General features: G+C 47.9%; 1 protein-coding gene across 5 annotated transcripts in view; it reads right to left on the bottom strand.

The window, feature by feature from the left end:
• LOC120744492 (AT-rich interactive domain-containing protein 1B-like) overlaps nucleotides 1-26425 on the bottom strand; it is a 156108-nt gene extending 129683 nt beyond the window's left edge. For 4 of the 5 annotated variants that reach the window (XM_040048934.1, XM_040048935.1, XM_040048937.1 and 1 more), the window contains exons 1-2: nucleotides 24485-26425; nucleotides 2377-2580 (exon numbers count right to left, since the gene is read on the bottom strand). In XM_040048934.1, the coding sequence (XP_039904868.1) occupies nucleotides 2377-2580; nucleotides 24485-25729 (1449 nt within the window). In that variant the 5' untranslated portion in view covers nucleotides 25730-26425. Of the gene's footprint in view, nucleotides 1-2376; nucleotides 2581-3292; nucleotides 3383-24484 lie in introns of those variants that run through there. The other variant, XM_040048938.1, reaches the window with a different exon arrangement.
• Nucleotides 26426-27595: the final 1170 nt, after the last annotated feature.

Genomic DNA, 27595 nt, shown 5'->3' with positions numbered 1-27595 from the left:
CGAGTACCACAGATTAGATTCCAGTAACATCACCAGTAATCAAACCATTATGTGTCAAATTATGACAAAATGGTTAATTACATGAGCCTTACGCAAAGGATAGAGGTGAGCCCTTACACATATCCAATAACTGCAGAGGATGAAATATACATATTACTGTGGAGTTCATATTTAAGACGAATGGGGCTTAATTCTTTTGCAGAGTTTAATCATAATAATGAAAGAAAGTCAAAGAAGACCTTTTAGTCTGCTGTTAAAACCCCCGACACACACACACAGACACACACACACACACAGTCGCTCAAGTCCCAGGGAAATCACAGAGATAGACCAACGCAGATCTTTGTTGACGTCACGTTGCCTGGCAACAACCCAGCATGCTTGGCTGTGACAAGCCGAGGTCTCAGCCCCGAAGTGCGATGCATCATGGGGGATTGTGTGCGCTACGTCTTACATCACCCACAATCCCCCTCGCTGACGCAGCTGTAGTCAGGACTGCTGTTTGCAGCTGATCCCGAGGTTAGGAAAGAGGGCGTGCTGAGAGATGCAATCACGTCCATCATCAGTGCAATTCACGCATCTTTTGATTTTTAATTACCACTCGCTTCAGGAACAGATTCACTGTATATGTTCCAGTACACATTTTTTTACCCCTCCCTGCTCCTCCCTGATCAAACCCCTGACCGCCTTTCTGTAGGTGAGGCTCATTACGCTCAACTGAGAGTGTGGAATTAAACCTCCTCCTCCAAACTCATTACTGTGAGCTAGATTTCACCAGCAGCAGATAGGCAATGCAGCGGTGCTGCTTTTAAAGCCAGAGCCAGATAATTAGAAACTTTAGAAGCACAGTTCCCATGGCTATAGCCAGAGCGAACAACTAATTCTATTTGAACTAATTACATTCCATAATGCTAGGCAGTGATTGCTACCCCAACCACAGCCTCCCATATGTAATCCAGCAGAGGATTTCATCACAAAACACAACCGGGGATGTATTTTTCTGTGTGTCATTGGCTGTATGTTATTACACATTGGCATCACACCCCCGCTCCCTCATAGCTGTTTGCATTTCATGCTACAAAACTCCTCCCGGGCCTCGATGAGACCAAGTCTCTCCCAGGACAGCACCACCTCAGTGCAAGAGCTCCCAAAACACAATAAAAAAGATATAAATCGATGCCTCGATGTATCGTTTTATCAGAATTTATTACCCCTGACCGCCTTTCTCTGGATTTAGACAAATGAGAGCAGCTCCCACAACCTGAGTGGATCAACAGTAAACAGACATTTTTAATGTTTTCAAATGACACATTTTCATTGCATAATAGGAAAGATCGGTCGGAGAATGTGTGTGAACGTGTGTGTGCAGGACCATCTCCTCTGCTGCTGCCTGTACGCACATTGCACAATATTTTTAGACAATACAGGAAGTCTGCCTGTTAGTCAATATGTGTTTCTCCCCTTCTCTCTCTCTCTCTTTTTATACTCTCTTGCTATGTGTGGAAGCTCGCTCGCCCAGTGAGAGGTGTTCAAGTCCAGACCAACAGACCAGGCAGACTAAATATAGCCGGCAGTGACAGCAGGGAACACTGTGCTCCCCCCTCTCTCGCTGTGGTGCTCGGCACTGCTGCTTCACTGCAAACTACACTGGTGAATTTAAACTGCTATCTGCACACACGCACACACACGCACTGAAGAAGTTCACTTTCTGCCAAAACTGTGGCACAGACGTATCATTCACACAAACGCAAAGATAAAAGGGACGCAGATTAATACACACACACACACCATACCAGTCCAAATGGGATTTACTTAAGACTCAATAAAGCAGACAGAAGCACTATTGTCTCCAACACAGACCTATTGTGCTGCACAGAGACTGTGACGTGGGCCGACCGCGCTGCGTCTGTTTACTACACAGAGAGCATTCCACACACACACACACACACACACACACGTACATGCCTCCAAAAAAAAATAGAGATGCACAACAAAGTGCACAAATGCACCATCAAACAAGCATTAAGAAAGAACTGGCTTGCACGCACACGCTCACACACACAGCATCAAACCCATCTCGCTCCAGTGGGAGTCTAACGGGAACTGAGTGATGAACAGGAGTGACACCACCACATGCCAGGGTGTGAGATGCGCTGCCTGGTATTTTAGGCTGCGTCTCAAATTGAACATGCCAAGCCTTCAGGGGGAAATCGTTGGATAATGTTCGTGCGAGAAGCAAATGTCCCATTGCAATATCGCTTATAAAGGCAGCTGCGATATCTGGAACGGCACTGCAGAGAGGGCCGACCTATCCGCGATGCACGCCGGAGGACGAACGCGGGTGCAAAGATGCAGTGCTCCGGTTTGTTTGCGTACCTGCTGCTGAGGATACTGCATCCCACCCATGCCCATTTGACCCCTCCCCTGTAGGCTCATCGGGTATCGATGCGGGGGAGGCGATGCGTAGGGCTGGCTGGGGGGATAAGGTCCGGCCCCCGGCTGCTGCGGGGCGGAGTAGGGATTGTTGGCCATGCCGTACAGCTGCGAGCGCTTCATAGCCATGAAGTCCATGGAGGAAACCTGCAGGGGAGAAGAAGAGGGGTTATTAATGCATAGTCAGCATTTGGTTTTTGGCTAATACTTCATTCATGACAGTGCATTGTAATTGCCCGAGAGGCGTTCAAATTAATTCATCCGCTATCTGCCAAGTTGGAACCCCTAACTGAAGTCCACTTAGTGCACCACTCCAAACCACAGCCATCGCTGATTTATTTCATAATTGCACAACAAGTGAAAGCTTTAAATTAATGTCAACAGATCATAAATGAACAACAAATGGAATTAAATAAGCAAAGATGTGTATTGAATAGCTATTTGGAGCAAAACTCTGCTGGAAAAGAGCCAAAATAAAATGATTTAATTAAAACCTAAAAGCTCGTATCTTTGTTTTAATGTCTCTGAGGCTTTTACAAGTGTTGTAAATGTTGTTTAAAGCAACAGGAGGCAACGGCAATAAAAACCTATGGCCGCATTCCTGCAACCAGAGCCCCGCGGTGCCAATAACCACCGTACGACTCGTGCTATACGGCTGCTTACAGCAAACTGGCAGATAAAGCGATAGTTATTCTATTACTGCAGTCGAGTTTATGTACTTCCGAGTTTAAGTAAAGGTTGTGGGTGCAGGGGCGTGGATCCAAGCTTTTGTGACGGGTCATTTCAAACTCGCGAGCTCGAATCCCAGAGGGAATTCAGAGCAGCAAAGCAGTCGGGACCTGCTCTCCAAAAGCCACACCTGGAGAGCTCGCTTCCCGTACGAGCACAGAGGAAAACCAAAGCCAGGACAGAGAATGTGTCAAGGGTAATTTATTCCATTGTAAGTACTTCAGAGCCCTTTTACGGGTTGTTTGGGGTCCCAGTGAGCCATTGGAAAATTCCGGTACAGTGCATCAGGCTAATGCTAATCCGTCACCCGCAGCGGCGTGTTTGTCTGTCTGCTGGGCAGATAATGCAGACTTCTTCTATCTTCCCTCTTCTTCTCTTTTGTCTGCGCCGCGTAGGATCATGAGTGATTTATGACACTTTGTTCCTACTGTGTCTCTCTCTCTCTCTCACACACACACACACACACACACACACACACACACACACACACTTTCACTTCTCCTCTCTCATTTCCAACTAACCGCCACCGACCCCCCCCGCACCGCCTCTTCTTTCTCTTCCACCACCAGCTCCCTCCTCAGTTCCCTCCCTTCTCCCCAACTCAATATCACCTCGTCTAGAGCGGAGGAGAAATTGCCGCTGCCTCATATTGCCAGGCTAATATCAAGAAGACATGTCAGGGGATGGGAGCACTTTATTCAGCAGGTTACGTGGACAGTTATGGCGGTCCAGCGTTAAAGCGTTCGCGCCTACTGAGGCGTGCACGTGGAATAGTTTGGAGGGGAGAGAGAGAGGGTGATAAAACTGTGTGTGGGCGGGGAAAGAGGGAGCGAGAAAGTTAGCGCTCTTAAAGTTATTTCACAGCAGGTGTGTGAGGAGAGGGGGCTTTCCTGCAAAGGTCTGCATCGCCGGATTTGTAACAGTATAATAATGAACTGCAGACACTCGCTGCCCTTTGCTTTTCTTCCTCCGTGCATGAAAAAACGAAGTGAATCATCCCCCGTGTGAGGGAGGAGGAAGTCACCGAGTGCACCAGCAGAAAGGATCGACAATGAAACATTTAAGCAGAAGAGGAAACGCGACATCTAATCTGACAAAATGATTGCCAGCATTAAACTGAAGAACATTAGGGAAGAATTAAAGTTATGAACCATTGTGAGGAGAACAAGTTTTAAGATGTTTCTGATAGAAAAATCTTTTTTTTTACTGACAGACGGAGCGTTTTCAGAGAAAAGTTTGACTCATCGTATTGTATGCTTTTTCTTCTTATTGCTCAAAGAGACAATAAAGAGCATGACTGAGTGAGCTGCTCAGAATACTACAATACAGCCAAAGCAGAGTTAGCTCTAAGTGCATCAGCGCAGTAATATACAGAGTTAAACCAGTTGAACATCAAAGGGGAGATTTGTTGCGAGTATTTTGTTGATATGCTCAAACTGATGCCGGTCATATGTTTCAAATAATGGAGCGGACGGCAGCGCATGACCCGCTCGAATGTTTGCACACCCACAGCACACAGACAGCACTAAGCGATGAAACGTCCTCGAGTTTCTGAAAAATCCAGGGCACTGTGCCACCCGTGATATGGGACACACACACACACCCTCCCCAACTCCATCCAGTTCACCAATCCAGCTCAAGAGGTCCTCGGTTTGCCAAAAACGCTGAGCGCAACACAAATAAATCCCCCACACGCCGCGTACAAAAAACATTAAATGCTGCACTTACAAAGGTACTGAGGACGGAAAATAACCTCAGAGTTTTTGGAAGCGGAGAAGTGGACACTCGATTATACACACACGTGCACATAATCCACGGCTTCAGAGGACACTGCGCTGGTTTGCACCTTCATATCTGCTCATAACTGTGGACATAAACACTGTGCAGCTCTGCACCTTCAAAATGTGTCTTTTTACAATTATTTGTATTTTTAAATAGTAAAAGAGGTGATGATGACGGGTGCAGGCGTTAGTCCTGATTAGGGTCTAATTCCTGCCTCGCAAGCCCACTGCAGGTCCTTGAAGAGAGGCCAGGGCGACAGTGGACTCAGGAGACCCACTTCCACTCGCCGGATCTTGCAAACTCTTTCACTTTCTGCCATCTTGGCTTGTGAACCAAAAGGGGAGTGAGTCTGCATTTTATAGCCAGAATTAAGTAAAAAATTCTCTTTTTACCTGATTTTTGTTTCCCATGAGGCCAAAAATCAGACGTGAAATTAAAATCTGATTACTGGCTGAGCCCTCCTCACCTCGTTATAAGGACGACACGTCTCCATAAGAGTTAGGCCTCCCTGTGAGCAGGGCTGGGAGCACAGACTCACACAGACACACACAGACTCACACACAGACTCGTAGTGGCAGATTCTGCTGATGGCTCTTTGTGTTCTCACTGCATCGCTCTCATCTCTCTCCAACTTCCTCACACACTTTGGGCGAGATCTTAAATAAAACAGCCACAATCAAATTATATCAGGTACCTCGGTCCACCTTCGACGCACGGCGTTACCACGGGCAAAGAAAAGAAAGAGTATTTTCCGCCTCCCCAAACGGAGCCTCAAATCTGCTCTCATGACAGGTTCCACTAAATGAGATTTCAGCCCACTGCAGCCTTTTCCTAGAGATATGCCCACGATTCCCCTCACACCACCAGGCACAAAAAACGACAACCATTCCTGACAAATTGAAACGTTATTTTTTTTCCCTTCCCGGAGAGAAATGACTGTACTTAGGAAAAAAATTATGAAAATGACACGAAGTGAATCTTGTTTGTGCCAGGAGGGACAGCAGATAAAAAACTAGAGGGAATACACAGAAATTGTTTTTTATTTTCTTCAAATGTGTTTTTCACTTTTGTTCATCTGGGCATGCCATTCAACGGAGGAGGGGGAGGCGGCACGGGAGACAATAGTAATTCAACTGCTAAATTTAAAATTCAATTTATGAACTCCTCTCCAGCGCTGCGACTCTCGTGAGCTTTTTAGTTTTTTTTATTTATTTTTTTTTATTTTGCAAAACAAAGCCATTAAAACAGAACATGGGTGAAATTACTGTGGGGTGAAACCTGCTAAATTGCTTTTCTGAGCTCAATCGACAACATTTTTATGTTGCGAAAATGATTTTACTCCTTCTTGCTTTAATGTGCTAAGTTGTTAATCAGAAAGAGACAAAACGCTCGACACAAAAGCCTCGGATATGTGGATTATGAGACACACACTGGGATCAAACGAACATAAAACAATATTAGTAAACGGTTATTATTCCAGTCCCATTTCAAATGGAGGAATTATTGGGGAAAACTGGCCCATTTATCCGCCGCGGTGAGGGAATGTGCACGCACGCCCGAACAGGTCCACGCAGCCGTGGCTCGTCCTCACCTGAAAAACAAACTACAGAGGGAAAAATACGCTTTCCTATTCAGCAGGTGCAGGAACGCTCCTGACGCTCGCCTCCAGGGCTGCAGAGTTTCCACTAATATCTCCACTAAGGCAGTTTCCATCCAAGCAACAGTGGAGCAGAATGTGTTCCCTCGTATGATGTTCTTTATGGTCTACAAGCTGCTTTATTGAGACAAAGCAACTTGTGAAATTATCTGACCATCAAAGAGCAATTCGCTGAACTATTACGATCCTCGTATCACCTGGCGGTTTAACGTTTTCTCGAGCAACACATTCCTGCAGGTTGGATGGGAGCGTTTCATTTCAGGCCCAGTGCACTGGGGGCTGCAGTGTGTGCTGTCGGGGTAAAGGCCTATTTGGCTGGAAAATCAGTGCCATGTGAAAACTGTAAAAAAATTGCACCTGTATGAAAATCATTGATTATCGTCTGTTTGTGTTGGGAGGACTTGTGCAGAGCAGCAGCTTTAATTCCTGCGTAATGAAAGCGTTTTAGCCTGTGTGTATTTGTGAGGAGAAACAAATAAGGATAATTATTGTCAACGGATCCTCTTTATCCTCTGCGCCGCGCCGGCCTCCGGAGAATCAACGCGCTGCAGCCAGAGCCGGTTGGTCTGCTGGGACAATCAGCCTCGTCTTTTATGTTATTTATTTGCACCGTGCAGCAGAGCGCTCTCCAGCTCCTATTACACTGCGGGGCCCGGCGTTGCCCAGGCCTCCAGAACAAAGCTCCGCATTTCAGGCTTGAAACCCAGCGCGCTTTGGGCCTACTGCTGCACACAGAAAATAAAATGGAAAGGGTGGAAAAAGAAAAGATGGAGGCGGAAAGACAAGAAGAGAGACTGCAGCAGTGGGCGAGTGCAGATCGAGTTCCATATTAATGTGTGCAAATTCCCCCGCTCCTGCTGACTAAGATTAGAAAAATTAATTTCATGGATGCAGAGACAATACTGATGTCATCAAGCGGAGAGGAGAGGAGCAGCACGCCGTTAACTCCTCCCTGCCCGGGCTCCACGAGGAGCACATCAGCCTTTAATATCAGTTTATCGCCTCGTTTCGATGCCAGATCGAAGGAAACACCGACAACAAAACGCCACACTTAGCCTTGACATTTCTTTCTTATCAATTCATCTCATCCTGAAAGCAGAACTGCGGCTGAGCGGCGTGCGCGTTGGCATTCCCGTGTGTGTGTCGCATCGCTTAGAAATTCACTGAATTATGTCCTGAAACACAATCTCATCCTGCATCTCAGCACGCACGCCTTGTTAGTAAAAAGTCTCATAACGAATGACAGTGTGAAGAGCAGTACTGGTCCGCGGGGAGCTAGGTAGAGCCAAATTGCGTTTCCTCAGCCCAATATGCCTGTACGGCACAGGCAGCTAGGCGTGAAGGCTGGCTAGCGATGAGAGGCATGAAATTGTCTGAGGAGAGAGAGGTGCAGGGCGCGACAGCCGTAGAGGAGGCGAGGGAAACGTATACACGCACGGCGGATGTTTCCCAACGGTGCCGTGAGTCGAGGAAGAAAAGCAGACAAAGAGAAGCCAGATAAGAGGTTGTTGTTATGAGGCCGACCGGCGGGCTTTTGTGTTTGGGGCAGCGCGCATAATAGCTCTCTCTCCTCGGAGCCGGCGATCGGTGCGCCCTCCACGATTGACACCAATATTTACACCACGCACACGCACGCGCTCGCACGCACGCGTTAGAGCGCTCAAAACAAACCCACCCCCTCCCGCGTGCTTCGGGAAAAGTTGCAGAGTGTTGTGTTTGTCACGGCCGGCACAAAGACGTCATTAACAGAAGGGGGAGGAGGGGAATGGAGGAGAAGAGAAGAGAGGAAAGGGAGGAGGAGGAGGAGGAGGCGAGCGGCTGCTTCATCTGTCTCAAGTGAGATTGGGGTCGCGGGGTCGCCGGAGCCCTTTTCCTTTGCTGAGACTGGGAGCTGAAGAAGCGGCGGTGAGAGAAAGAAAACAGAGAAAGCCTCAATGACAAAACGAGACGCGGCCGACATGCCAGCGACACGCCATTACAGAAGGAAAACAAATAAAATGCCATCGTCTGCAAACAGTCAAGGAAGCATGTGTGAAAGAACACACGCTGCAAATTTGCCAGCCGCGTCTGCTGCCAGTGTGCAGTTTTCCCAGACTGAATCATTCAGGTTTTCACTGCATAACGAGGAGAAAAAAGACGCGAACACGGGCGGGTTCTGCTGAGAGCCAGGGCCAGACTGGGACACGAAATAGTCCCGGGCGTTTTGACTAGAGACCGGCCGCCATTATAGGAAAAATCATAAAGCCTTTGAATGAAAACAAACGCTGATGTGACAGTGATGCTCACTGTTCTGATGGTATATATGCATCAATCGTTTGTTGTAAGACTCGGATAATTATTTATTAAAAGCGAGACATTTTAAATGAGAATAAGAAAGTATTTCTTTGTGCCCCCCTTTCCCTGTTAATGCCCTACCTGGCCCCCGGGCAACACTTTGCTAGATCCGCACCCTGCACAGTTACCAGCTGTCAGCTACAAAGAAAAGGATCCTGGTGTTATTTGTCTCTCAGAAACAGTTCATAACTTCAAGTCATTCATGTCACCTAAAAGGTAAACCTGTTTCTCCATCACCTGTTCAGCTCTGATGATTCAGTAAGGACATCTCCTGGTTTCATCTTCATGTTTCCCTCTCACCAGATAACCAAACCGACATCATGATCAGCAGCTTTACAGCTGTGGCTCCAGCAAACATCAGCTGATACTAGAAAGTAATATTAAATAAATTCTAACATCAGCTGATCAAACGTGCTGCTGTTGTTTACCGCGACATCCGCCGGTTTCTTCTTTCTGGCGCAAAGTGATAAACAAACGAGAGAAAAGCCGATCAGCTGATCATTGATCAGTTTCATGATTGAAGTAGCAACAGGAGAGGGAGGGTGAGAGAATGAGAGAAGAAGAGGCAACTGTGCAGCAAAGACAGAATAACTCCAGCTTTGTCTTTTTCATTGTAGCTGAAGTCCGGGACAAACTGTTCCTTTTCACCTCAAAACGAAACGCGTAATATTTTCTCTGAATACGAGACGGGACGGTTGGAAACTCTAATAACTAACCTTATAAATAAAATAAGATAAAACAAGTTCAACATCAGTAACATCATAGCACCCGCCCAGCTGTATAGAAACTCCGTCATGCTAGCTAGCACGCAGTACGAGTTATTGTAACTGACTGTAAAAAGTCAGCATAACGAAAATAAACTCCACCTAAACTTGGTTTATATCTGACCCAGACAGACTGCAAGGGTAGGGCTGCGCGATATTAGGAAAACCTACGATGTGCGATAACTGTGATCAATACTGCGATAACGATATGACTTGCAATAAAATAAATAGCAAAAAACAAACAAACAAATACATAATTTCCGTTTTACTGCAACAGTTTTATTTAATGAAAGCTGCTGTATTAGCAGTGTAACAACAAAGTGCACTTTAACATTGAAACATTGCCCCCATAAAAAAAAATTTCAACTCTTCAAACAGCTCTCTGTGGTTGTGTTGAAGATGATGGTGGAGATTAGTCATGTTTCCTCTGGTGGTTGCCACGAGTGTTCAGCAAGTTTTGCAGAGCACCTGTGTTTGGAGAATGTCGTCTTTATCAAATCCAAAGTACCTCCAAATAAGCGAGGTACTATTTTTCAGCCTTTACAACTCTGACTCGTTGCTGCATCGTTGTTCGCTCCCCGCCTGCGTAGGAGGCGGGCCTCTAATCCATTTGATTGGTTAATGCCGTGAAGGGCTCTATTCGACTGGTCAAATGTATAAAGCGGTTTCTTTGATTTGTAAATTCTTTAAAGCACGTGTGTAAACATTTTAAGGTACCCAATTATCGCAGTTTACGTCGTCTTTTGCGATGGGCCCATCGCGCAGGCTGATATCGCGATGACAATAAATTTTCGATTTATTGTGCAGGCCTACTGCAGGTCATAACTTCTTACCTGAAGTTCAGTTCACCGCCTCAGGTCTCTGCTCCTCCTGCCTTTCCGTCATCCACCCGCCAACGTGTTGCACCTGCTGGCCTCCACCACTTGCTAATGTTACTGAATCTGTGGAAGCTCCACAATAGCCAGCACCAAACAACTGAGTTATTTTTACACATCTCCCAGCATCTGGCCAATCCACCACCTTTCAGTGTTTATACCGTTACGGAAAAAAAACGAAAAAACCCATCGGCCCATAAAAACGAGCCAGCCCATAACCAGCTATGCTGAGAGCACAAGTCAAAGGTCAAGATTCCTTTTCTCCTCACGTGTTGAGCATGTTTTTATCAGCTTGCAAGCTCAAATGCTACAAATCAGCATCGTACCACCTTAAAAAAAGCTTCTCACCGGGCACAGAGTGCACTGAAAAGCCTCGAGGTAAGTACATGTACAGCTACTGCTTTGGACCCAATGCAAATGCTTTCAGGAAAGAGCACCTCCAACAGGGCTGCTTGCCTATTTTCGCATTAGTAGGAGGTCTGCTATATTTCCAGTCTTTTCTCATCGCCAGGCGGGACTGACGTCTTTGGCCAGTGCCTGGCGCGACCCCGGGAAGGAGGAGGGCTGCTGAAAAAGCCCATTTCATCTCAGGGCCACAGTGGAACGAGAGGAATGCGCTCCTCTAACTTCGCCGGGCTGCAGAACCCCACGGAGAGCTGCTGTGACACGACCGAATGAAAGAGAGGAAAAATGGGCAGGAGGGAGCAAAATAACAATAACTCTATCCGCCCCCCTCTCAAAAAGGACCTGGCTATTAGAGTAAATGTGCTGCCCTTTTGCTTCCCACGTCTCCCGGTGCCCAAAGGAAATGCTGGCATTAAATATGCAGGCCAGAATCCCCCTTATTCAAGGAAATCACCACCTTTTTAATGGAATGCTGCTGGAGAGAAACTGCTTTTCTGCAGCTCGGATAATTATGAACGAGGCCCCGTATCACAAAGTGTGTTTATGAATTAGCAATGGTTATTCATGATATTGTGCTCAGAGTAGGGTGAAAATACATAAGCGAATACTAAGCGAGCGGACCGACAGAAACGATGCTAAAGGGTCCTGAGGGGGCCTTCTTTGCCATCCATTAGTCTTCCCTGTAAGGCAAAGCTTAACGAGCTCCTACAGGCTGGGAAGCTGGCCACTGAAGGAGAGGGAGCAGCGTAAATTATGAATATGAAAGCATGTGAAGCAAGGCCACAATAAGTCCCCCCTTCACATTATTGAGTTCTTGTCTGATGCTTCCTCGTCGATTTCTGACACACAGGTGTAGCGCCTCAAAAACGTCGTCGCGAAGGAATTAATAGCGATAACAATTCCACAGCGTCTAAAAAAGGAAGTTGACAGAAACTAGGTCATCCCTGTGGTGCAGTTAAAGAGCTGCCCAACTAAAAACAAGGATTTACATTCAGCCAGTTTGTTTTGGAGGACTGCCCAGTCCTCCCAGGGTGGAAGCATCCATATTTCTCCTGCGGGTGATCCATCACTTAAGCCCCCCCCCCAAGAAAACACAAACACAAACAACAAACAGATATCCTGACCTTCCTTCCTCAGGCAGATATTAAACACTCATTAAAAGTCACCTGAAACCATTTGAACCTAATTGATTTCATTATCGGACTCTGCACGACGCACAAGGTCCCCACGTCTGATAGCTCAGCTGGAAATGTGCAAAGTTAATTAGAAAAAAATTGATTTTCATATCATTTTTTTCCCTCTGCTCAAACGCCGTGAAGTGACGTGGAGAGAGACGCGCTGATGGAGCTGCGGCGATGTTCAGCGTGGATGGGAACACGACGTGTTTATGCCTGCAGAGGTAATGTGTGTGTGTGTAGCTATGACAGATTGTGTACTAGCTTGCTAAGGTAATGTTCTAGCCCCCCGCCAACCCCACCCCAGTACCTCTTAACCCCTTCACCTACAGCATGTCTACTCTCCAGCACGACCCCATCTCGCTCCCCACACGGCGGTCAAGGCAGCACCAGCAGATGTGGCCTTCATTTTCTCCCGTGATGAATGCGAGCCTCTGTGCTTCCTCCTCGCTGGGAAGACTTCTCCCAAAACATCTCCTCGAGTCTGGAAATAGGCTCCCCTCCCTGTGGCCCCTCCGGGTCACCCTCTGGGAGGCCGAGGCTTTGTCAGTCCAGGCCAGGCCTCCCATCTCCGGGGCTCTGACTGGGAATCAATCACTGAAGTTGGCTGGGAACATGAGGCGGGGGAGCTGGATCGATCAATGAGAGGCTCCAGGCCTGTGGGAGCCCTGATGCATGGCCCGACTGCACACACACACACACCTCTGACTCCAGCTGAACTCCACCATTTACTCCCATCATTGCTAAGCCCCAGGGCAGTTGTGTTTACGATGGCCTGGCTGCACCATATGAATACCATGTGACTGGTAAAACTGAGCGATATTTGCAGTTAAATGACATTAATTAGATTTCAACGTGAAGTCTCCAGCACTCCTGAGTGTGCACAGAATGAGTTTTCATTTTGTTTTTGCTGCACGAGGAATGAAAAATGGGGGAAAAGCCGCTGAATTGCACTTGTTGTGTCAAGTTGGACATTTGTAAGAGCGCAGCAGATCGAGCCAGAATAACTATCCCGATTGCGACTTGTTTTACACGCCAAACCCTGACCGACCTTTAACTCTCAGGTTTTTATTAAGAGCCAGACATATTAAAGGAACGCGTACATATTTCCCAAGAGAAGCTGCGGATCCTTGGCTGCGACACACAGACTCCACCATGTGACCAAATCTGTGAAAGAAAGCGTGCGTTCGTCTGTTCTTTGAACTGAGCTGCACTCCATATACATGACTTTACACACTGTGGATGCAACTTAAAAGGATTCTGAAAACGGCCGTGTGCTAACCATGTTTGAGTGTGTGTGGAAAGGCAGGAATTCACACACACACACACACACACATCAGTATAACTGTAAGTGCACAGCATGCTGGCGAGTGTCTGCCAGTATGAGCGAGAAAATGTGTGCAAGCATTTTGCGTGTGTGCGAGCAGTGTGTACCATCTGTGTCCAGATGTTGAGTAGAGAGCAGCCTGCATGGACAGCCAAACAGTTGGCAGGCCTTCTGACAGGCCTGTGTTCCTTATTGATAGAGGGATCACAGAGACAGAAGAGTCAGCCGTGCTCAGCTAGACCACAATATTGTCCTCTCTGCTGTTATTCATCCCAGTCAGCCAGGAGAAAATGGGATGTTCTGAGCCAAGTTTGGAGCTGTCAGATCTGGGCCAAATAAGAGTTGAACGGGTTTCAAACATTTGGAAAACAGCACGAGGAGCGTTTGATTTGTCACACGCACGCAGCCAATTTCTCGAATGTAGAGCAAAAGAATTTCATTGTGTTTCAGTTCTGACACACGTGTTGTTAATGCAGGTAGAAATACGGCTGAACCTGAAGTGCACATCGGGGTGAACGGCAGCAAGGGCCAACATGTTTGCGGAGCGGTTGGACTGGTTCCTCGGTTTTTACTTGACTGACTGCAACACTTAATCTGATAATTTCAGTGCGCTCGCGAGGCCGGCGTGCAAAACAAAGCTGAAGGAATACAGCACTGCAGACAACTACACTGCAACAAAGAAGGTGACGTGACAACAGGAAGCTCCTCTGCTGCTTCATTTCTACGACTGCCAGGCAAAAACCGCTTCCCTGACCCCTGACCCCTGTGCCAGACTTATGAAGCAGAGCCGACATTTATGGAGGGCAGACCCTTTTCTGGGAGCTTTCATCCGGAAAGTTCTACAGCCGACAGTTTTGCGAGGGTCATCCGAGAGGAGCAGCCGCGTGTGGAGGCGAGAGCACACCGAGCCGCCCGTTTTAAGAGCGGCCTCGAGTCTCGGAGGATTCGAGGCGTCGCAAGCTGCGTCTGCACGTGTGCAGAAGCGGCACACAAAATCACGCAAAGATAAAAACAAGTGGCGGAAAACAGCGTATCAGAGAGCGTCCTGAAATTTTATCAGGCGATATCGAGGCTCTCATATCTGTCATCTCTCTTTCATCAAACTCCTCCGTCCCGTATACAAATTATTCATGCCAGCAGCTAAATGTATTCATACCATTCTGTTTACTTTATTACTCCACTTTTATTCTGCTCTTTTCCCCACATTTGTTTACAAGAATAAAAGCCTACTCTGACAGAATTATCCCTCTGCACAACAAAAATAAATCACAGCGCTTGCACACACATCATTCACATTCAAAGAGCACAGCTAAATTATAGATGGCCCCTTTCTCCCCAAATATGCATTTCATTAGCATTTCCTTCGCCTGTTGTCTTTTTCCCCCTATTCTGCCCGCCTGCACACGACCCACTCGTGTGTGTGTGTGTGTGTGTGTGTGTGTGTGTGTGTGTGTGTACATGACTGCAGAATGGGAACAGCCTTGCAGCAAAGCAGGACGCGTCCCCTTTCCCAAGCCTAATTTAGGATTCAATTACAATACTCTTTAAAAAGCGTCGACTTCGCAATTAATTATTTTAAGATTAGCCTGACAGTAATGGGCCTCCCACCGACGCCGTACGACTGCCCGCCTGCACCCAGGACTGCTGTCTCTTCATTCACTACACACACATGTCTACACCTGTGCCTTTACTCTTTCATTCTCCGTCCTCTTCTTCCGAGGAAACGGACGAATCCTCCCCCTTCTCACCTCCACCTGCCTTCTTTCCTTCTACCTGGCCTCACAGTTGCGTTTCACTTTGTTTCTTTGCGTTGTGTCACACAGCTCATGTTGCTTCGGCACAGAGGACTGCTTTTCACGAGCCACCGGGGCCTTCTCCCACATCCTCCCGTGTCCCCGGGAAACGTTGACGGATGAGCCCCGCAGTAATGCGCGCACGCACGTCAGCACTCGCGCCCGAAGGCTCACGCACAGCCGTCTGTCACTGCTGCTGCCAGGCGTAAGCGAAAAAACACGCCGCCCTCCGCCACGCTTTGATTGGAGCCAAGCGAAGCATTTTTCCTCCCCCTTCCTCTTCACTGCCGCCGCTGCTTTTTTCTCCCACCCTTCACCACCACCACCCCCCAAACCTGTTTTTTTTCTTTCCTCGTTTCGGAAATGAATGTCATCATCCATCCCTTTACTCCCGCCGCCACGACTCCCACCCGTCACCCCCGGGCAAACCTCAGCCGAAGCCCCCGATTCTGTTTATTTAAATATTTGATATGTAAGCAGTCATAAAATAAATGTCAGAGAGGGGAAGGGAATGGATATGTGGGGTGTGGGGAATGAGGCCATTACGGGTAATGGTTTCTGATGCTCGTCACCCCCACAGTCTAACACCCCCACCCCTCAACCCCACCACATGCAAACCTCCACATGACAGAGCCTGCAGTCGCTGAAGCAACAGGGGAATACAACAACAGGGAGACGGGGCCTGAGCAGTCTGAGTGTGTGTGTTTGTGTGTGCATCACAAAAGCATAGACGCAACAGCTGCACACACACACTCACACACGCACTTGTTCGACTAGCGATATGGAAAATAGGCCCTCCCATGCACAATTGACTTCTAATACATTGTATACTCCTCAAACCATCCATTTGCCAGGCATTGCAATTTCAGGGGCCCTGAAAGCAGCACTTTGCCAGCACTTTGCAAAATACCTTAAAAAATCTGCAGCCTTTACAAACGCGCTCTCACAGTAACTGCCAACTCGAACATGTCTCTTAAAGTGACAACACAGCCGCGTTCCTGGGGATATTGAACGCCGCTTTATCGACTCGCCAGAATTTTCATGTTGGACACAAGACCCCACGCTACCTGCTGTTTAGACACCTCGTCCGCCAATACCATTACGTGCACGCTCACGTGTACGTCTCCCAGCTAGTGGCACCCGAAGGATTACATGTCTGTGACAATTTCACCCAGGAACTGATAAAAAACGAGAGGTAGGCGGGGTGAACGCATCAAGCGCAGCGCTGAGAGAGAGGGAGAGGCTCTGATGGTGTACTGTGAACAACCTTGAGTTTCTCCTTGATGCTGAGATACTCAAATACTGCAGATCAGCACAAAAAAGAAAAGATCTCCAATTAAGAAGAAAGAAATCACAGCAAAATGTTCATTAGTGCCGATGGTGTATTGGTTTGGCATTTTAGGGCCTTTTATTCTCAGACCTTTGCCTAACAAGCTCCCCGGCCACACCAAAGGCTGCAGGGGGGACAGTGACATCACATCGGGAGTCAGAAGTCAAGGAGAGGTGTTGCCGGCTATTGACCTCGTCACCTCTAATTGCTGAAACATGCTGTGATTTTCCCATTTGTCAGCATGCAGGAATGTCTGCAAGCATGTCCAGCCTTGTCTTGTGATGTAGATGGAGCGCACACACTTCTCCAACACCCCTAAACTCCACTTTTAGCTTTCACGCTCCTAATCGTGGCATAAAGAAGCCCGTCCCCACAGCACTGCACATACATATACTCATTTAAACACTCTGTGTCCCTGCTGTCCACACACATGCCTATGATCGCCTTCCTCAAATGCATACCTGCATTTCCTTCACACACACACAGCCCTGCTCCCCTCTGCCCCTTCTGTCTGGGTCAGGGAGCCCTCCAGAGCACCTCGCCCTCTCCGCTGTTAATTACCGCTAATTGGCCCTGCTCGTTTTTTCCCCCCACTATAATGAAACCATTCATCTTTACTACTTAATGAGTAGGCAGTGTAGTCACCAGCCAAGGTCACTCACAACTCGCATCCAAACGACAGAAAGAGACTTTGGAAACAACTGTGGGGGAAAAAGACGAGAGACAAAAGAGCAGAAAGAGATAAACGGGCTGTTTCAAACACAAAACGTGAACTTGCACCAGTTTGCATACATGACTTGGCTCTTTGGAAAGAAGCCAGCGTGTAAGAAAAAGTTGAGAAACGTCTGGGAGCTGTGGGAGTCTGCAGCGTCCGACTAAAACCACAACACAGAGAGGGAATTTCCAAAGACAGACTAATTAAAACGGGGTTATGTGAATGAAAACAATAGCTCTCTAAAAGCGATGCTGAAAGCGCCGACCAAAGCCGTAAATATAAAAATGCATTTTCCAAATAAATTAAGAGCCTTCTCTCTGGCTTTAGCACACATAATTATCAAAACAACCCCCCCCCCCCAGTGCAGGACCCCGCCCCGGCAGGTGAGAGGGCAGCACGTTAGGACGTCTCAGCCACCATAAAACACCTAATTAATACTCAACGCCTCAAATATTAGTCCAGGGGTTGCTTTGCAATCGTATCTCGGGAGATTCTAAAAGAAGGCAAGTTATTGCTGGGGAGGAAATAACCACACAGAGTTATGAATATCTGGATAATGATGCCCAGGAAAGCTGTATTTAAATTCCCTTAAAGACACTCGAGTGAAACTCAATTCAGGTCTTCCTAAGGAAAGATAAAACTCTGCACGTCTATATTTGTCTGATGCTGATAAATTACCTGGAAATAAAGTTGTAACTCAATGAATGAGAAGAAGATTTTATGGTACAGCATGTTTCACATGTGCAGCGCGGGGTCAGCGGGTCAGACGGGAGGAAAATATCTTCACGCCGCCGCCTGCGTGAGCCGGGAAGATGCCAGTCTTTGCCTGACAGCCAGCAATTTCTTTTCAGACCTTTGGTCTTTCCCTCAGAGAAGAATGGCCGTGTTGCGGTTTCTCCTTTCAGCCTCGTGCAGCGCAGCAGAAGCGCGAGCGGTCACGTGCTCCAGCGTGGCGATCAGCCCGGCGCGTCAGTGTTTATAGATGGGACGCTCTTCTATGGATTATGTTAATGTGGTATTCCACGCTCCCCTCTGGCATGTGTCTGACATTACAGTAACCTTTGCATGTTTAGCCAACAGTAACTACGGATGTTCATCGAGCTGGGCGGCGTGCACGCGTGTGCACACGCTCAGAAACGCACAGACACGCAGGCACAGCAGCACGGGGAGATTAACTCCACACAGCAAACAAATGCTCTCGCCATCCGTATTGATATTCTTTGAAGGAATTAACATCTTAAAGAAATAAGACATTTAAACACCAAAATAAAGTTCACTCATGTTGTCGATATCTAATCCAGTTCATCCGGTTTGTGTCAAAGGAGTGGCTGGAATGTAGAGCGCACACGTCCGGCTGCATCACGCTCACAACAACAAACTACATTTTCAACACAACCTCTCATCCCACAGACACCAGCTCCAAGCAGTGCGAAGTATGCATCTGTGTTGTGCAGCCACTGAGCATGCAACTCTGCACAGAAGAGGATGTGGTGTGAATGACTTCCTAAATTATTGAGAGAAAATTGATCTAAATGAAGCAGAGTTCAGCCAGGAGTGACCGAGAGCATCCTGTTGTGACCAGTGTCTATAAAGTCCCACAATTTGGGGTTTGGAGAGGCAAAAGATGACAAGATTATGCTGTGGCTCTGAAAAATATATCCGCGTGGTTGAGTGCACGTTTAAGACCGAGCGCATGTGTGGAAGAGAGGAAAACCAGAAACTCGGAGCATCTCTGCGTTGCATCGTTTTCCTATTTCTGTCTTCCTTCACAAACGACACGCAGCACCGTGCTGGCCGTGTTTGCTTTTTGGTTTTTTTAGCTGAACAAATGGTCCCACCATGCCAGAGCTGATTAGGATCAACTCAAACCAAACAGCAAGATGTGTGACTGGAGAGCAGAGCCTACAGTGTGGTGGAAACAGTGAGAAGTGCAGAGGCTTTGATGTGGAAAGTGACAGATGACGGCGATGATAATTTTGATGATAATGATTTTCTCGCAGGATGGTGGCAGCACGCTATTCATACATGAAGTCACACACACACACACGCAGACTGTGTGTGTGAACCAATCATTTTTCCTGAGCAGTAAATAAACGCAGGCCTGCATCCACTACTCTCACCTTCACATTATTATAAACAGAGTATCTATGAGCAGGGATGAAGACAAACCTCAAGGTAAAGAAAAAAAGGGGGATTCTCATGATATAGAGGGAAAATAATGTGCACCAAAAATCTTCTGAATTCCTGAAAACACTGAAGATAATCTGCCAATTAACCTCCTCTCCTCTGCTTTTGTTGCACTGAAATGTTGGACCATTAGCTCTATTGTACAGAAGGAAGTGAGGGAGACTTGAATCTTAAAATGTCACGCTGGTATCTTAAAATTTTCATTAATTGCAGCAATCACAGAATTGCTCATTTCCGAAGGGACCGGCGGCTACGCTTCCCGTTTCCTCTTCTGCTGCCCACAGAGGGGAGAAGGGAAGAGGAGTGTGCAGCTCACAGATCTGCTCAGGATTGTGTATAAATATTCGATAGGACACGCTTACTCTCTAAATACCTCTGGCCTGACCGCTGGTCCCCCGGGAGACCTGCAGAGCTACTGAGAGCGAGGCACAGAAAAGCAACAGAGGAGAAAATACAAAACGAAGCATCTCTCTAAGCAATAAGTGCATCAACGTATCTGTTTACCCGTAGTTACATTTCTGTTCCTGAGCAAGAAAGAAAGAGAAAGAAGGAAGCCCCCTCCTGTGGTGCTCGGGGGGTCCGTCCATTCAAGAGCCGCACGTGGCTAATTAGCATATTTGAAAGTCAGAGCGGCGGGGCTGGGGGAAGCTGGGGTGCCACGCCCCCCATCACATACACAACAGTAAAAAAGAAGGAAAAGAGAAAGCCCAGCGTCTGTGTGTTCGAGTCAGAAATACTTCTTTTTCTTCACAATTTCATAAAGCTGAAGTCGGGAGGCGACTGGAACCGTGCTGACATTTCCCAGAGTTCACACACTCATTCTCTCGGTAAACTCGGCCAGGCCAACTCCACAGAGGTCGGCGGGCCTCCGTGTGACTCACAGCAGATATCGCCTACATTTCTACACGTGCAGCCTTCCTATGGGCCGTCTGCCTCCTCACACGCAGACAGGACAGCAGCAGACTCTGTGTTTATGTCAGTGCCAAAGGACCTCACGCCTCCTGCAGCAGCTCTGTGTTTAATTCTGCGATTATTAAACAATGAAAATGGTTCAAGTGGCATTAATACGTCTGCATCTGGTCCATCAAACCTGAGGTGAAGCCTAACAAATAACAGGTTCTCAGAAAGAAATCCAGAACTTCTGACTACTTCATCCACCTCGAAGTGTCAAATCTCCCATATGAACAATTAGCCGTCTTCCCCAAAACTGCTTTGTTTTTTATTTCACGGCCGCCCCCTGACACCGGCAGCTCGGGGAAGACGGAGCTGAGAAACAGCTGACACAAAATCAACACCCGCTCACAGTAATTAAATCCTTTCTTCAGGGCATTTATTCACCAACCTTTGACTCCAGGGGATGCTGTGAATGCATAGCAGGGCCGGAAGGGGAAAAAAAAACAAGTACAATCATTTTATTAGCCGGTTAGTAATGCACAGGCTTTACATCCAGTGATGCAACTGGGCAGTTTTTTTTAATTCTTATTATTTTTCAGGATCAGAATTAATTGGTGTTTTGTGGAAACCGCATGCAGACCAGGGAGAACCCCGGCCTGCCAATTACCTACGCCGGCTCCACGTTTCATCCAAGGAAGATGAAAAATGCTGCGCAGGCCCTTATCGGACGCAACAGAGCAAATTAAAATTTCACTCTAGTGTTGCTAATCAGCATCGCGCTAGCTGGCCGAGACAGATGTAAACAAAACAACATAAACAAACGGCAGGCGGGGGGGCAGGGGCGGGGCTGAGGTTGGACCGCTTACTGCTGACGAAAGGACTTCAGCCTGCCACGGCCAGCACATACAAACAGAGGAAAGAAACACAAACACTCAAGGACACACACACACACACAGAAACATCTATAAAGCACAAAGCCCACACACACACACACACACCTGCGTGTCCATTTCCTGACCAGACCCCGTGGGCTGTCCATCTGATGCAGAACATGTACCATAAATTAAATTCCAGCAGCCATACTCAGGCCCATCACTATGCACAAGGCTCCCCGAGATAGCCGCATAATACAAAGTGACATTGATGCATTGCTCCCATTATAAAGTCTTTGTTCGTATCACACTAATAATTCATAAGAGAGAAATGTAAACAGTATGCACTGGAGAGCACTGCGAGCAGGGATCATTTCAAGGTAAGCACATTACCCAAGGATGGGATTCGGTCGAGCCTTTGATAACGCAGAGCTACCGAGCTTTGATTTCAATTCTAAGACGAAGAAGAAAAACACACACAAAGGAAAACACTGAGCATAATAGTGACAAATTAGTGGAAACTGTAAATATCCATTAATTTTTGTTTTATTAGGTCAGATTTTAAAAGAGTCGCTGCTGTAATTATCTCAGCAACACTAGCTCCCTCTTACTAGACCCTCATTATTATCTGCTAATTGCTTTTTTCCTTCTGTGTGTGTTGTGTGTGTTCTGATTAGGAGACAACAGACGGATGCTCGTCACATATAGGACGAGACAAAGAATTTCATTTGCGATGTAAACTTAAATAAGTCATTAAAATTGCATGTGGTGTTGTAGCAGTGCAATAGTTGCACGGTGTGTGTGAGGAGGAACCACAGACAGCAGAGAAACACAGGAGGAGACATCCCAGCAGAAAATCTCAAACTACAGCCACAACAATGCTCAGCTGCCCTCCAATCAAACGCAACACGGGAATTAGAAAAGAAGGTTCAATGTCATTTTCAGGAGTGTCGACACGCACCTGTACACACACACACACACAGCCTTCAGTTTGGTGAATGGCCACTGTAGTGGGATGTTGTTGTGGGGGGGGGGCAGCGGTGTAAATGAGGTGCACTCGTTTCGTTCACAGCTTGCTCCTGAAGAGAGGCAGTGGGGAGGGAAATTGAATTTGAAAGAGGGGAAGCTGTGCCAACAGGTGACAGAGGCGTGCTTCGACCAAACGCACTCTGAAGTGAGGCGCAGTCATATCACGGGGCCAATTTGGAGGCAGTATTATGCACTACACCGCTCTGCGTTTTTCACACAGCCTGTCAGCGCGCAGGAGAGCACCGCTGCCACTCCAAATATGAATTAAACATAGGCCTTTTGTAGCGTGAATATACCGCTGCTGAAATGTTGGTAGAGTCAAGAAAAAACAGAGTAGCACACTCACTTACTCCCAGAGTGGAAAACTGCGACATAAAACTGGTAAATGTGAGAGGAGTTTCGATGCGTGGTGTGTCAGAATGAACAAAAATGCAGAAGGAATGAAGCTCATGCACCTGACTGATCTGTCTGTCTGCGATTTAATAAATAGAACTCATGCAAACAGCCACTAATAATTAGCTATTGTGTTACAGAGTTAAATCGCTCTAGTTTTCTGGTGACCATCTTATCAGTGCATAATTTGCTACGATCAACACAACAGCAATCCCTCCCACGCTAAAACATTCACTTCATTTCCTCAGCATCTAACACAAATTGCCTTTGATTGAAACAATGTAGGCTAATGAACTGCTTTTGTTTTGTGAGAGGCAGACAGTATAAGCTGTGCTCAGCCACCTTGCCCTCCAGTCGTCCAGATGTGCCATCCAGCAGTGCGCATAATTTAGTGCGTCGAAAACAACCTCACGATAACGGCTCTTCTGGAGAAACTCTATGATGTTTAGGTTCGGGGTTCTCGACTGGCAGCTACTCCCTCGCCTGGCTGCAGGTCTGCAGGCAGCAGAAATGTTGGGGGGCGGGGGGCACATGCTCCGTCTCCAACACTGTCATTGCTCATGTCCCCAGGAGGAAAGCATTCAGCCTCAGCTGCAAGAGCATCCAACAGCTTCAGGGGCTACAGGGTAAAAGCTGAAGGAGGGCTTCTGCAAAGCCTTTTATTTCTAAATATATCTATTATTATACTGCATTATATATTACATGGAAATTAAATAAAATAAATAAAAGTGTTGTACAATTTTTGACAATTCTGTTTAATCAGAATAAACACGTGATCGCTCCTTAAAATTTAGCCCAATAATTCATTTTTTAAAATGTTCCACACTGAATTCAGCGTGTGTTTTCTTCTGTTGTGGCAGACACTGCAGCCTTTTGCATGTCTGCTCAGTGAGGAGAAAAATAATGGAAATGATCAAGAACAAGCTAACCTTCAAAAAACTTCAAATATTACACTGGAAGGCCTCCAACGCCACAATGTTCCCAAAAGACGCGAACGCATCACCACTCCAGGAAAAACACCCCTGCAAGAAATCCTCCGGATTTTTCCTGAATGCCTTCTGCCCAGCGGGGCCACAGGGAGCCAATCAGATGGCTGACTGGGTGTCAACTGTACGCCTGGAGTACACAAAGCTTTTAGCTACTTTATCTCCACTATTCAAATTCCGAACAGGGAATAAACAAGACGCGCAGGAGCGCTCCAGCTCCACGCAGAGCGCGCAGAGGAGGACAGGCGCCTTTTCCACGGGCTCAACGGCCGATGCCATTTCAACTGAGCTAACAGACGAATGCTGTAGTTTGTTAGCATGTTATCTTCTACGTGAATTTTTCACGGGTGCTTCGAACACAGCACCACCTCAAAACAGGGCCTTTGGCACCACGTCGGCACAGAGGTGAACCTTCCAGCGCGGCCGGGTTTTAGTTTGGCGCATGAAACTGCAAAACTGAGGAGTACACAACTGCAGTCTGGACATGTAAGCTGTGGTGACAGAACGCGGGCTATTAATGAGCCCATGTGAATTTTTAAAAAGCAACTCCAATGCGTCTTCAAAAAAAAAAATACATGAAAGAAATACATGCGCGCAGATTTCTTCCCACTGTTCATATTAAAGCCTCAGTCAGAGGTCTGTGCGTATGTGTGTGTATGTAACAATGTAACACGATTTTAAAGGTCACTCACTCACTCACACACACACACACACACACACACACACACACACACACACACACACACACACACACACACCATCATGAGGACACCGGGGGGCCTCACACAAGTTTCCTAAACTCACCTGCGTCCTGCCGAGGCCCTGCGTTGCGTTGCCAGGGTTCATTGCGTGTGTATGGCTCCTCTGCTGCCCTCCCCAGTGGGCCGAAGTGGCTCCATACTGGGACCCCACGTCTTTTCCCGGGCCCATGCCGGCTTGCTGCTGAGCCGCAGGGCCGCTGTAGTCCTGATAGGCACCCCCGTAGCCCCGCATCATCGGGCTGGGGGACGTCAGCAGTTGGTTGAGGGTCGGGGTCGCCCCCGAGGGATGCTGCTGCTGCTGTGGCTGCGGCTGGGTTTGTCCCGGGAACCTCTGGAAGCCAGCCGAAGCAGCTCCCAGAGGAGACTTGCCGTGGCTCGCAGAGGAGTTGCTGCCCATCATCATGTTCCCAGGTTGCCGACATCCAGAGGGGCCCATCATCCCGTAGCCCCCGCCGCCGTAGCCCGCTCGGTAGGCGGGATACTGGCCGTACTGGCTGTTGTGGTACCCTGCTTCGTGGGAGTTCTCCATGCTGTTATGTGCCGAGGAGTGCGTTATCCCCATCCCGCTGCTTTGTTGCTGCTGCCCGCCATGTTGCTCGTAGCAGGGCCTCGGAGTGTAATAGTTGTTATTGAACTCGGAGTTGTTACTCGGTGGCCCCAAGTTCGAGTGCTCGTACCTGGCGGCCATCATCCTCTCGGAGGGCTTACAGGTGAGCTCCCCTTCACCTTTCCCTGTCATGTGCTGCTGCTGTGGCTCCTCCTGGCCCCCCAACAGGTTCTCTTTGCCGCTGTGGTGTTGGTGATCCGCGCTCCTGTCCCCGCGGGGCACCTGGCCGTTGTTATTGGCGCTGTTGTTACTTTGGATCTGCCGCTGCTGATGTGGCGCAAACTGGCCGAATTGCGGCGGCGGCTGCTGCGGTGGCTGAGACTGAGGGGGATCTCCGCTCCCCGCACATTTCAGCTTGTGGTTCGCGATCAAACTCGACTCCATCGAGGAAGCGCTCGAATTAGTCGACGCCGTGGCGGACGCGAGGTTATTCCCAGCCTTGTCGTGTCCGTCCGGAGCGCCGTGACTCGTGGAAGTTGAATGGACCATGCTGAGCTCGTTCCGGCGGTGATGATCTACATTATTCAGAGTCCCATCTCCAGCAGCCAGCATCGGTCCCGTTCGCTGTCCTGTACCTCCTCCTCCGGATTTCCCCGAATTGAGCTCGGAACCCAGACCGCCGGCTAGTTTCTTATTTTTGCTGTTGGTTCTGGTCGGAGCCGATGCCACTTGCGCAGCCATGGTCACTCCAACATCTCAGCGCGCAGTGACAGCGAGCCCCGACCAGCCGCGCGCGCACAAAATAACACAGAGAGGAGAAAACACGAGCTCAGGGGTCAAAAATAAAACCCGCGGAAAAAGCTTCGCCTGGCTGTCGCGCTGCTGCTGCGGTGGCGTCAGCGAGGCTTCATCTTCAAAGTTTCTCTGGCAGGTTTAAAGAAACTTTTTGCCTTCCCCCCTCCGCCTCTCCTCCATCCCGGTTCTCAGTAATGTGTAGCAGCGTCTCCTGGAGCCCTTGTGGCCCAGCATGGCACGAGAGAGAGCGGGCTCTACCAGCTTATCCACCTCCAGGGCTCCGGCGTGCCTCACATGGAAAATCCGGACTGGAGTAGCGAGCCATTAGGCACGCCGCGTAACGGTCTTTCCACGTTTACAATAATTTGCGAGTCGATTTCACAATAAAAAACGACCCGCGCGGTGCCAAAACGGTGCTCGCAATACACAACATGCCCCCGGAGTCATCACAACGCCCAGCTTTAATTTATCAGCACATCAGGAAACCAAGACGGAAAAGCCGACCTTTAACTTCAAAGTTTGTTTCGTTTTTGGATGAATTTACAAATCACGTCCTCGCGTGCTGCTCCACTCCACGGCGACCCTCCAGACGAGCGCGCTAACGAAACATGAAGTTAGGCTTTGCGAGTTTCTGCGCCATTATCCAGATCAGATTTTCCCTCTCCCCACCCTCCCTCCCTGTCCCTCGGCTCAAGCCAGTTCTCTGCAGCTCTGACAGCAGTCGGACACGCAACCGCAAGCGGTGCGCAATAATGCTGCCATCCGAATAAGAACGTAAGCTCACTTTATAACAGCTTTAACGCCCCAACACCTCCACCACGGTTTCCATCACAGTCTTGTTTTCAACCCTAAATGATCTACTACCTCTCCAACAAAGACACACGGTAATCCTGTAATAACAGGAAACCCAGGAAATCTGTAATAACTATTAATCTATAGGACTAACTGATGCGACAGCAGATAGAAACCGCATTAAACAGGATTAGGTAACTATATGGATGGAATGGAATATAAGTGTAGATTAAAGCTCTTCCTCATCAGGGTCTTATTTGAATACAAGTCTACATTGTTTAATTTCCTTTAATGGATTTACTTTGTCAGAAAAAACTTGTCTGAAATTTGAATGAAATAAAACAAAAAAAAAAGAGGGGGGGGGGCAACCCCGGTTGCAATGTAAGACCACACGAAACCAAAGTCTACAAGAAATGCTACCCCATCAATGGTAGTCAAACATGAATGTAAAATAGTGCTTAGTAAAGAAGCCAGGGTGTCTGCTGGGACTTGAATGAGCAGAGGGTCTGCTTTGATGAGATCAGATGCATTTGATCAACAGAGGGAGCTGCGGATGAAAGAGAGGTGGGGGGGGGGGGGGGGATTTGGAGATGAGAGTTGTGCTGAGGATGGCCGCGGTAATGATAATGACTGCTGGTGGTGGGAACAAATGTGAGGAAGCCGAGGATGATGCTGACGGTGGAGGTGACTGACTTACAGGCGCGGCGATGCTCGTATTTTTCTAACACATAATTGATGCCTTGGGTCACACGGGTTCAAGCGAGGAGACACAGTTTGCTCCGCCTGAGAGTGTACTCTGTGTTCAGAGTGGGATAATTCACTACCAGCCATGTCCATGACAATGGGAAGACCCCTGCTGGAGGTACAGCGTCAGTACAAGCTGTAGGTTAAAAATATAAACGTTTAAAGATACAAGAAAAAAACACATAAAAGTGTACATTTGTGGTTCCACCCTCACGACGCACGCACGATAAAATATGGCGTGCGACAGCAAGAGGCCCAATCCCACTTTTACACCTG

This window comes from Simochromis diagramma, unplaced genomic scaffold, assembly GCF_900408965.1.
Source record: "Simochromis diagramma unplaced genomic scaffold, fSimDia1.1 OVJJ01000305.1, whole genome shotgun sequence".
Lineage (NCBI taxonomy): Eukaryota > Metazoa > Chordata > Actinopteri > Cichliformes > Cichlidae > Simochromis > Simochromis diagramma.
Note: the sequence above shows the minus strand (reverse complement) of the source record. Positions and strands in the feature narration are given on the sequence as shown.